The 12,359-nt window shown below is 36.0% G+C and overlaps 2 protein-coding genes across 2 annotated transcripts; both read left to right on the top strand.

Moving 5' to 3' along the window:
• Positions 1-1,951: 1,951 nt before the first annotated feature.
• Positions 1,952-2,727, top strand: LOC129242510 (heat shock protein 23-like). The gene has a single exon (XM_054879188.1). It carries the CDS (start codon positions 2,112-2,114, stop codon positions 2,622-2,624), a length of 513 nt encoding a protein of 170 aa, XP_054735163.1. The 5' UTR covers positions 1,952-2,111; the 3' UTR covers positions 2,625-2,727.
• Positions 2,728-8,364: 5,637 nt separating this feature from the next.
• Positions 8,365-12,359, top strand: LOC129241647 (heat shock protein 67B1-like). The gene has a single exon (XM_054878091.1). It carries the CDS (start codon positions 8,738-8,740, stop codon positions 10,847-10,849), a length of 2,112 nt encoding a protein of 703 aa, XP_054734066.1. The 5' UTR covers positions 8,365-8,737; the 3' UTR covers positions 10,850-12,359.

Below are 12,359 nucleotides of genomic sequence, written 5' to 3'. Positions count from 1 at the left end.
TATTTAAAAGTGTTTTATACAGACTTAATTGGTGCAAGAGAAAATTTCGGCTTCTAGAAATTGCGCGAGGATTCTTGTTCCTTATAGAGAATATAATATTTTATTAGTTTGTATGTCCATCTACGTATATATTTGTAGATATATTAGTGTATTAAATATGTACATGATAAATGCTATATTCTCTGGTCGTATGCCAACGTATGTACATATGTACATACACTAAGACGACTTAAGATAAAAATGAAATTGTTTTCTGAACAGCAATCTATATACTACATCGTTCGTATACTTTTCTAATTTTTAATTAGTATTTAATCTATAGTACCCAAAATTATATAAAAAATGTAATGTTAAGATTATTTACTAGAACGAGCTAGTACAAAAATTAATGTATGTATGTATAAATAATAAATATATACATATGTACATACATACGTGTAATATAATACATAAATGTTTCGCTTCGACTTAAGTCATACGACCACAGATGATGTTACATATGTATGTGTATATGTTTTACCGCTAAAATATTAAGATAAACGTTGTTAGCTCGACATAGTTGAAAATACCTCCAAAAAACGATTTTTCAGAAATGAAATAAGTTTAAAAAATTTTTTTTTCCAAATACTCACCTCAGATGCTAGAAGAGTTGAAGCTTGAAATGCATGAAAATGTAAATCAGCCGATTTCTTTTTAATGAAAATCTGCGTTTTGAGTTTCAAACGATACAAAAAATTAAAAAATCAACCCAAGAATACTTCGAGAAATATCTCGTTTAACAAATACATATGTACATCGCGATTTATTTGTTTCAGTTTATTCTGTTGCGAATTATGATGCAAAGTACACCGCAAAACAATTGTTTTTAAACGTCTCTGGAGATTCACTGTCTCTCGCTCAATTTTTAATATTTTGTAATGAAAATTTAGGAAAATATTTTTCAAATATCGTATTACTGTAAAGAAATTGACTGAATATACTAACGCTCCATATCGGCAATAAAAATTAAAAAACATGAATTTTTTAACCGAATCGGGTAAGGTTAAGACACAAAGACCGACACTCGCAAGGATGAGATTGCATATACTATATGTACATATGTATGTAATTGAATTTGAAATTGTGAGCAAATCAACGCTTTGTATTTGTAGATAAGCGTACAAAAAGTCATTTACTAAAACTGAACGGCTTAATGGGTTTTTACTAAGAATACTTATTTCTAGTGTGTTTATAAAATAAAAGTAAAAAAAGTTCGTCGACACCTGTAACACAAAAATTTCTCAAAGCATTTACAAACGCTTCCCCAAAGCCCTGGCTGACATAAAACCTATGTATATGTACATATGTACATATGTATGTATGTAGAAAGTAGTTGGGCCTATCTAGTGGTTTAATTGGGGGAATATACAATTTCATCAAAAAGTGACCCTAAGCCTCTATTGCTCGAGGAATGCGGAAAACTACCCGTCGAACTTTGTCGAAGTTAGTAGAATCTATGCCAAGTCACTTAGTGGTTGATCCTAAAAATAATGGTTATCATACGAAATATAAAATAGCTTATTTATATGTATGTATGTATGTTTATTTATGTATACACCACTCATAGTCAAAGGTAAATATGTATTTTTGTCTGCAATGAATTTTGATCTTTGTACTTGCAAATGTTTGCACACTCAAGAACACACATACAGGCACATACATACCGATATAATGCTCTATTCTCTATAAGGAACAAGAACCCTCACGCAATTTCTAGAAGTCGAATATTTCTCTTCCACCAAATAAAAGTCTGTACAAAGCATTTTTAAATACGTAAATAAGTATGTATATATGCGTACTCTGAAAGGTGTGTGAGCACGTATGGGGTTGTTATATCTCTCAGCATACATAAACGGTCGGTTTCTCTTAACAGCTGCGGGTATATAAAGAGCGGCACTCGCAATGAGCCGCATAGTAAAATTTACAGTTGCAACAAAATCAAATCAAATCGTTGTACAAACGAAAAAAAGTCATATACTACATCAACAATCAAAACCATTTTTGTACTGAAAGTGTTCTATTTCGTTTTCTAAATAAAAGTGAAGATTACTGTATAACAAATTTAAATTAAAATGGCGAATCTACCATTAATCTTGAGTTTGGCTGACGATTTAACCCGCTTGACACCATTCTACGAACCGGTGTTCTACAACCGCTGGCCTGCCATTAGTACTTCACCCAGTGTTCGATTACGAAAGTTTGAAAAGGATCTGCCCATCGCTACTGTGGGAAAGGATGGATTCCAAGCCAGTATGGATGTGCAGCAGTTTAAACCAAGTGAACTGAGTGTTAAGGTAGTCGATGACCACATCGTTGTTGAGGGTAAACATGAGGAGCGAGAAGATGACCACGGTTATATTTCACGGCATTTTGTTCGTCGCTATGCACTGCCAAAAGGCTTCCACGCCGACAAAGTAGTTTCCACACTGTCATCGGATGGTGTGCTAACAGTCAGTGTACCAAAACCTGCCATCGAAAATAAATCTAATGAACGGGTGATCCAAATTCAACAGACTGTCCCAGCGCACTTAAACGTAAAGGAGAATCAAAAAGAGAGTTCAAAAGAAGAAAAACCAAAGGCATAGAATAGAAACTATATGGAAACTACATTCCCATTACATTTTGTTTATTTAACTCATTAAACTGCATTCGAAAGTTGTACATTAAAAAAAAAAATAGTAATAATAATATAATTTTTTTTTTTTAAATAAGATAACGTTTATAAATTATAACAAAGGCAATTTATTCCAACAGGCAAGATTTTTTTTCCATTCCATGTCATGACTCCTCATAACTTTTCTGATTCTCTACTTTTCCTGATTGGCAGTATAGCACCTAAGCGAATTTGGGTGAGTTCAATTCAGAATTTTGATTTGTATGGATCTTCCGAAAGCTTTTTATATCGAACACTACAACGGCCTCCCCCTCGAATGTTGTCATTGTTCATGGTTTTCCGTCACACTATCACACTAGGTAATCATTATAGGTTCATAAAATGTGGATTTAAAGGCCGACACTGTTATCGGTACTAAAACTAATTATTAAGTAAATACTATTTGATGATTGGAAATACCAGTATCCTTCGCTTTGCTTTTCGATATCATCAGCATCTGCCATCTATATTACGCTTTTGAATTAGTCGAATTGGATTTTCCCCGACTAAGGTCTGCCGCTGTCTAGTGCGTTGCACCTCACCTATCGCTACTGAAGCAACTCCATGCAGGAAGACTGTTCCTAATACTTATTTTTAGTGTTGACTTTGAACCTGACTCTGCTGCGTTTGCCAAAGATGGCTTCACCCGAACTCAACTTCGGTTAGATGTAATCAGTGCAACGGGTTGTGCCATCTGAAGACTTACTCAGGTAAGTCTTCGCCGGGAGAGGTCTACACGGTTTGGAGGCACATGTTGCACTTAACTTCCACGGCTTCTACCTCACATAATGTGTATCCATCAATTACCACAAACGAGCCTCTACGGCTCCTTGGAGCTAACTCCTCCCTTCTTTCTTCCACTCAACCTCTACCCTCTTCACAATTCCCGCTTGTTTTCTGCAAACGTGTCAGCGTACTGCCATCAGTAGAGCCACGGGTTGCATCATGATATGACCCCTGCAAATTCTCCACAACAAGGCTACTATGATCCCAGTTAAGGAGCATAGTTATGTGCTCAGCAAGCTCCTTATTCGGAAGCATATTGGCCTCGCTGTGGAAATGCTGCAGGGGAGACTTCTTCTTATAAGTATACACTGGCTAGGCTATGCTATCACATTTAATACAGCATTGAGCTCTAGAGCAGGGATGGTCCGAATTGCTCCACTGATTCCTAAATGATAAAGTTGTACCATCATCAATCATTTATTGAGGGAAGACGGTATCGTTTTCTTAACTATGATATCGCAAAGGCGCTGTAATCATAGTTAAAATCTTGTCATAAAGATCGAAATAGTTCCTTTGGTTCGCAATTTGTTTTATACGATTTTACCAGGCTCGAATAAATGCTTTTGATATTTAGGTTTAAAACCCATTAAGGCTGCAAATTATTTGTTGTTATCCAGAATACACTACGCGGAGGAGACATGGATCATTTGTTTACGGACTTTAATTGGCAAATGAAGTGACAACATATTATTGATCAAAGCGTTAAAGCAACGGATTTCTGATGTACACAAATCCTTAGATATCAATAACTTTAAGGGTAAAAAAGTCCTAAGGGTAAAAAACGTTTAACAGCAAGTATTGTAAAAAGGCAACAGTTGCATACAATTATTGGTAAACATTTATGATAAGATACCAAATTAGCAAGAGTTTTTACATTTTACTCTGCCCCTTTACTGACCATATTTGTTTTTAGTTATTTATCAAACTCCCCGCAATCATTTATTTGATCTTTAATTTGCAAAGATCTTCTAAGGCTAATAAAGCCGCAGCTCTCAAATTTTGTAGGTGCCCTTCTTGGATATTCTCCGATACGTATCGACGCGGTGAGACTGGGCATTGCTTCTAGTAATTTCTGCAGAAGCTGTCTGAAGGGTGAGATAGAATCTTCTCAGCATCTTCCCCTCAGTTTCAGGCCTCTTGGCTCTCACTTTTTTGCTACACCTGTCGAAAAAGCCAGCCTATGCATATAGCTCCCCGATCAACGTATTGACCTGATCTCCGCTAACTTCTTCCTCTATATAAAACTGAAACGACCACTTCGAAGTACCCGTATAAGCCGGTAGAAGACATCCGCGGCGAGAGCTGAAAGCGATATTGAATTGAAGCGATATGAAAGCGGGTATTGTTTTTGAAGAAATCTATTATGGGCATACATAAGTATGTATGTATGTATATGCTCAATGCATATAGTATTTACTTATGTATATACATATGTATGGATTTGAAAGGTTTCTAATACTAATTTCAATTCATGATTAAAAAAATTAACCAAAGAAGATTATGGGAGAGGGATTAAAATAACAAGAATATATGTATGTACATATATTCATCGGTTAGAGTTTTCACACCATTGTTTTTATTATTATAAATACTTATCCATACATTTACATATACATACATATGTATGTAGGTAGTAGTATATATGTGTTCAAACATGCGTATATAAAATTACTCCCAACAATTCCGGCAATTTTTGTTTTCTCCCTGCAAATTTCTCCTCTTTATGCAGATTTCCAGTTTTACAACAGCTAGCACAGCAAGCATACTTGTGCATACATATCCACGTAAAAATATGTGTGCATGTATTCGCATAAATACATCAGTAGTCCCTAAACTTAGTAAAAATAAATACTCTTTGCATTTCAAATAAAATGTCGCCGTCTTTCCAATGCAGATACAAATTAGACGAATTTGTTGCTGGCAACTAAACCGTCAACCTCCATGGAAACTTCGGCGAAATGAAATATATATGTATGTATATCAACAGCAGCCGCAAAATATATGTATGTGTGTGTAAGCAAAACTGAGTTTGCAAAATAAACACCGGGTACAAAGATTCCTAGGCATATCCATATGTACGTAAGTATGCATGCAAATATTTTAATATGCAAACATACGTGCTGTGGATGTGTCTCACGTTACCTTACAGCCAGCCATCAGCTGAATGTTATAAAAGTTTCCAGGCGAAGCGTCGCTCATATGACATACCCTCCCTTTGTAAATGCCACATAATTTCAGTCAACATCTACATACATACGCATTTCCTTGCATGCATGTCAAGTGGTAAATGTATTGAGTGCATACTTACAAAATATACCGCGTAGAAGCCAATAGTCAGAACAGGTTTATAAAAAAACAGGGGGATAGTTTTCCAAAGGCATGCGCAATGAAGTACTGAGTAAAGCACGCAATAAAGTACGTGGCGGTAGGCCTTACTCCTCGTTTGCCCCTTTACACGCATGGCAAAGACTTGTCTGGCTAACAGCTGTTTTTTGTTGCTTTTAATGATGTTCGTGCCGGTAAATTGTTGCTGCTTCAATTGCCGGCACAACGACCGGTTTGCTGGCAACGAACTTGATAGTAGCAGCAATAACAAAAGTTGAGCGGTTACTCTCTCAGCTGTTTTAAAACAAATTTGGTGGATGTTTTGCGTCAAGTTAGAGCAGTTCAGCGATATGTGTAGTGGTTGTGTTGATACACGCATGCATGCGCATATGTAGGTATGCAATATGTTGTATCTACATATGTATATGAAGCTGACAGTTCATTTATGTTCTGCACGTAAACTTTTGCAAAATCGCTGTTGCACAAAAATGTATAACGGGCTACGAATATAAGTCAAAGTACTATAAAATAAATCCCATCGCAATTGTTAGGAAGTTTACGTAGTTTAATAGCAAAACATTTTTTTTCGCTTATTAGAGTAATACATACATACATATGTATATAATACAATTTCATAACAATTCCATAACACTTTCTTAAAGTATTCAATTGACATTAACGAAATCTTAGTAAAGATATACATATTCTTCCCCAATGTACCCAAGAAGTAGGACTGATTGACCAGAGAGAGGATTATTACAGTGAGATGTATGTAGATAGTTTGCGATTTATGGCAGCCCCTACTTGTACAAAATATAAAAAATTGGTCATGTGTTTTGGCGAAAAGGTTTTTATACTAAAATATGGATTAAGAAAAACATAAATCGAAAAATGATAATAATGATGTTATGAATTTTCGCATTATTTGCAAAGTAAGTACACATTTGTTTTGCAAAAAACCATTTTTATTATTGTTAGTGTTTGCTTTTCAGTAATACATACAACAGTAATCTACAAAATGGTTGGCTCATATCTAAGTTGAATAAAAAAATAGTTCATATACTCAAAAGTAGTTAGTACAATAGTTATATAAAGTTTAATTACTTTTTTTAGTGGCAAATATCCCCAAAGTAAATTTAATCGTATATTTATTCCAAAAGAGTTCTGGGGATATATCTGTAATGCTATGCGAATGGTAATTTAAATTTTGTATATTAATATCCCATTAACAAATCTTTTAATAGAATTAAATATAGCTTAAAAGAAGCTGAACTACAATGCCAACGTTTTGTTCGAATTAAATATTAGTTTCTTTTAATGTTTTTTCATCCATTGTAATTATTGTAAAATAATTTGTCAATTATGTCACCTTAACTTAATTCTTTGATTTCAATTAAAATTTTCCTGTAGGCATATATTTGTGAGGCCTCGAATAGAGTCATGTATCTCATGTAGAAGTATGCTAATATGAAATGTATACGCATATTACTATCAGAAATGGGCGTAATAGTAGAAAATTATAGTCCATTCAAATTTCCTTTTTACGTAAGAAAGCGCGGTACAAATATTTTATATCTTTAAGTAGTTGTCCCTTCGTTATTAACCTTTATTCTCTCTTTACGACGAAAATAACGCATGCCCCATACTCTTTCTAACTTTTGTTTAAGCCTTTGGTCCGAAATTAATCAAATTTCTTGAATTCGTGCAAATATTTAATTTGATAAATTAAAAGTGTGTTTGGTTGCATAAGATTATTTGTCATACATTTTATTTAAAATATTACATTGACTAGCTTCGTGCGTTATTTTCGACGCTTATGAGCGTTACCGGAAGAACCCGGACTTATATCCGACCAAGGACTGTCACTCCAGCAGCATTTGCCGTACATGCACTCAATCGAAAACGACGCAAGAGGGTAGAAAACGTAGTTTTTTTGAGCAGCAAGATTAATTTTATTGAATTATAATAGTAAAAAGCGTTACATTGTATCCGCTGATAGTCTTTGCATGCTGAAAAAAAAAATGTTGTCCTTCATTCACATACATATTATACGTACATATGTTTGTATGTACTTGAACTGATGCAGCATGTGGCTACTTATGCACCTAGTTCAGGTATTTTTATTCGGTTTCGTGTACAATTATCTATGTAAGACAATACTTTTTTTCACACATAGTGCGTTTATACACGCATTCGTAGTCTATTCATATGTACACCTTTACCTCAACGAGAATTTGATTATGCACCACTTGCTTCTGCCTGGATGTGCATTTTCGTAATGTAAAACCCACAACTTCGGGAGAAATAAGAAAAACCAATTAAAATGCAGTAGAGAGCATACTCAGAATTATCAAAGCTAAACATGTTGCCACTTCTCCACACAACATCAGAAAATCCAGTCATCGCGTTGCATCGTATTGCAAAAAGTTAGTGAGCACGCACTACAATGCCACATTCGGTTACCGGCAAATCGGCAAATTGGCTAGTCGGCCGGTTTTTTCCCTGGCACACCCCGATCATATGCTTGAACTTGGACTTCCAATCGAATTTGCTTTAAGTTTTCCATTCAGCGCTGCAAACTGATTTAAAAGGGCAGCATTCAGCAATTTGCCTTCATATGAAAACTAGTTAGGAAGCAAATCGGGCGTGTTACGGCAGCGCATCGGTTGCATTCGAATGGTACTACTTCTATACCAACCATTACTAGCAAAGAAACAAAATTAGAGTATATACGACTTAAGAAACTAATAGCTTATTCGTCAATAAGCTCAGTAAATTTGTTCATCTGAAAAAAGGAAACGAAAATATCCAACAAAAATTTGCTTCCGCTTGCATTGTCGTGAACTCGTAAACTCGTAACTGTCGTGCGTGTACCTGTACGTGTGTGCGGGTGTGTGTGTAGCAGCAAAAAAATATTCATATACTACTTTGACGATGTCCCTCATACCGTTTATACTCGAATTGGCCGATGAATTGCATGAATTCAATCGTTGCCTGGCCACCGGTGGTATGGATGTCGACGACTTCGGTTTTGGTATCTATCCGCATGAATTGCAGCCGCAGCAACAACAACAGCAGACACAACATCCACTGCAACAGCAACAACCACAGCAGCAACATTTGACGCAGCAGCGACGCCCACGCACCCTTTCGCAATTCTATTGGATGCCAAATATAAGTAAAAGTCGTCACCATCCCTACTATCGCGGCAAACCATGTTGCAACAAAACACCTATACAGTTAGTGCACGACCATCAGCTGGAAAAAGAGTCATCCTCGACTGCAGGAGGTGGAGGTGGTGTCATTGGTTCTAGTTCTACCGGCGGACAATCCGCTGGTGACAAGGAGACGGCGGCTAATACACATTCCGCAAATTCAGGTTCGCACAGTGTCTCATCAACTACGGCAGCAGGCAAATCCGCCTATTCAGTGGTGAATAAGAATGGCTTTCAGGTCAGCATGAATGTGAAGCAATTTGCACCGAACGAACTGACCGTCAAGACAATCGATAATTGTATCGTCGTCGAGGGTCAACACGAAGACAAGGAAGATGGGCATGGCGTCATCTCGCGACACTTTATCCGAAAGTATATGCTACCGAAGGGATATGACCCGAACGAAGTACTATCAACATTGTCTTCGGATGGTATTTTGACTGTAAAGGCACCACCGCCAGCAATGAAGACTGATGAATCCTTGGAACGCATTGTCGATATACAGCAAACCGGAGGGCCGGTGCAAGCTCAGCAGAACACTGCTAAAGAGTCAAACCCAATAAGCAGTGGAAGAGAAGACCAAGTAAATGCAGCATCTGGAGTGGAGCAAGCAGCAACGTCAATAGCAGCTGTGGCAGGAATATTACCAACGTCAGCAACAGTAATATTGCAACAACAGCCAAAGCAGCAGACTCAGCAGTTGGATGCCATAGTCGAAAGCGTCCAACAACAACAACCGGCAAAACTGTTACAGCCAACAATAAAAGACTTGCAGTTAACGCGAGAACGCAATGGTATTATCGAACCGAATGAGCTTCTCGTAGAGCAAGAGACTGAACCACGAACAGCTGAGCAGACAGCCACGTCTTCCAATACCAACATCGCCAACAACAATAATAATAACAGTGACACCACTAGCACTAACAGAAGCGTTGCTTCCAAGGCCAATTTAAAAGCGGGAGGAAAAGAGAAAGAGAGTTTAGCAGAGCAAGAAGAGACATCCGTCGGAATAGATAATTCCAATACTAAAAAGACACTAACATCCAATGCAGCAGCAACGTCAACAATCGACGCCATCATGGCTGCCGCTACTGCAGATGAACCAATGGAAACGGAAGCAGAGAAAGAGGTCGTAAAAGAAGAAGTTAACAAAAAACAAGTGGGAGACACATTGCTTACATCCGATATTGAAGATATCGTTCCAATAGTAAGCGACATGAACACCGTTGCTAACTTATCTACTTTATCCAACAACAATACCACTACTAATAACTTCATCACTACTAATGACTCCTTAAACATCATCGACGCCAATGGTATCGAAATTACCCCAATAAAAAATGCTGATGTCGAGTCGGCGAGCTCAGCTATTGAAAAAACAAACGACAATGTGGTGCTTACCAAAAATGGCGTACCGGAAGCAAAAACTTCAGACGGTCTAACGATTAGTTTGGAAACAACAGTGGCAGAGATTGACGGGACAACAGACATGGAAACTGATGTTACTGAAGTTGCCGATGTCGTTGAAGGAGATATGGATGGGGATGGAATGGATGGCGGTGACAACGCAGTTGGAGGTGATATTGGGGTGGAGGTAGATGTGAATGTAGTCGGTGGTGATGGAAACAGCGCAAGCGTAGAAGATGGTAATGATGAAAACGGCTCTGTAGGCAATTTAGTAGTAGCTGCACATTCACCCAGTGCAGCTGATTTGGTGGCAGCTGCTGATGCAGCTATAATTTTGGCTAAGACACAATGTGATGCAAATTCAGGGGCAGGTGATGTCAAAGCTAGTAAACCTGCTCTAACCACCGAAGAGATAACTAATTAAGCAATGAAAAAGTTAGCAAGCAAAATTTGTGCAGAAAAAAAATAATTACAAAAAAGTATAAACATTCACTTTGGCATATACATACTATATAAAAGAAATTACGTCTAAATTTTAAGTACTTAACTACTGTAGTAGCAGATAAAGGCAATTTAGAAGAAGAAAGTGATATAAAAAGTAAAATGATAAATCGCGTAGAAATCGGAAAAGCCGTACGGACGTCTTTTCCTACAAGCATTCTCATACACCTTCTAACCATAACTAACTACGAATATACATACATACATACATACATGCAACCAAACACATTTCATTTATCGTGGCGTGTACTTTTTGAATCCCAAAGGTTATTGGTTAAATATTCAAAGACAAAAGCCAACTGAACTATAAGTAATTATGAGATAACTTGAAATAATTTTATATTATTTTCATCAGAAATTTCATGAATGAAAAAATTAGAATACCCTTGAATGCTAGTGCGTGGGTATAAAAATACATGCATAAACGCATACTAATATTTACATACAACAGAAGCCTTTCCTGCCAATAAATTTACTGAGTTTCAAAAATTATGCATGTAGCTACATATGTATATATATGCATACATAGGTAGGTCTACTTAATTTTATTGAAATTTGAATCACTCATTTCATTTTATTTTATTCCTGTTTTGATTCCTTCCATTTTAGTTTATTTTATTTCAATCTCATTTGTTTAATATATTAAATGTTTGCGATTGTCCTCAGTTCTTTTACTCGTTTCGTTTTTTTAATATTTAATTTAACTGGTACTCACAGTTATTGCGATCTTATATTCTTATAATAATTATTTATTTCGATATTTTATAATTATTTTCATTTTATTTAATTCCATTGGAATATAAAAAACAGCACATTCGTTATGTGTTGTTTATTATTTTACCTATACAAGCATACATACATACATATGTGTGTATCTATGTATAAATTCAGCTTAGAAAAGGAAACAGCTGTAGCGAAGAAATAAAAACTGCTATAAACACATTACATAAAAACAGAAGAGAGCAAAAACAAAAGAGATTCAAATATTAATATTTAAAAAAAGATCCATATATTGAGAAATAAATAAAAATCTTATTAACAGAGTGAAAATTACAAAAATAAAAATGAAACCTATTATAAACGCAGATTGCAAAGCTAATAATGATTGTGGCGATAATGATGAAAATTACTATAATGTACGCTATATTCTGTCGTACTGGATACACAATAAAATTAACGTAATCTCATCCAAAAGTGTTTTAATTACATATACACATACATGCATTCTGGTTGCTGTGATCTCCCTTTGACTGCTTATAATAATTAATGATTTTATTACCCACGAACCAGACCATCCAATTCCCACGTAACGTCGGTTGTTGAGTCCGAACACTTACAGAATTTCACGTAGTTCTCGAGATATATCCAAATAACGGTATTGGATTAAAGTAAAAAATGTAGATCATAAAAATTTATAACATCAGGAGAAAGCG

The sequence above is a fragment of the Anastrepha obliqua genome, chromosome 3 (genome assembly GCF_027943255.1).
Source record: "Anastrepha obliqua isolate idAnaObli1 chromosome 3, idAnaObli1_1.0, whole genome shotgun sequence".
In the NCBI taxonomy this organism is placed as follows: domain Eukaryota; kingdom Metazoa; phylum Arthropoda; class Insecta; order Diptera; family Tephritidae; genus Anastrepha; species Anastrepha obliqua.
This window is presented reverse-complemented; position numbering and strand designations above follow the sequence as displayed.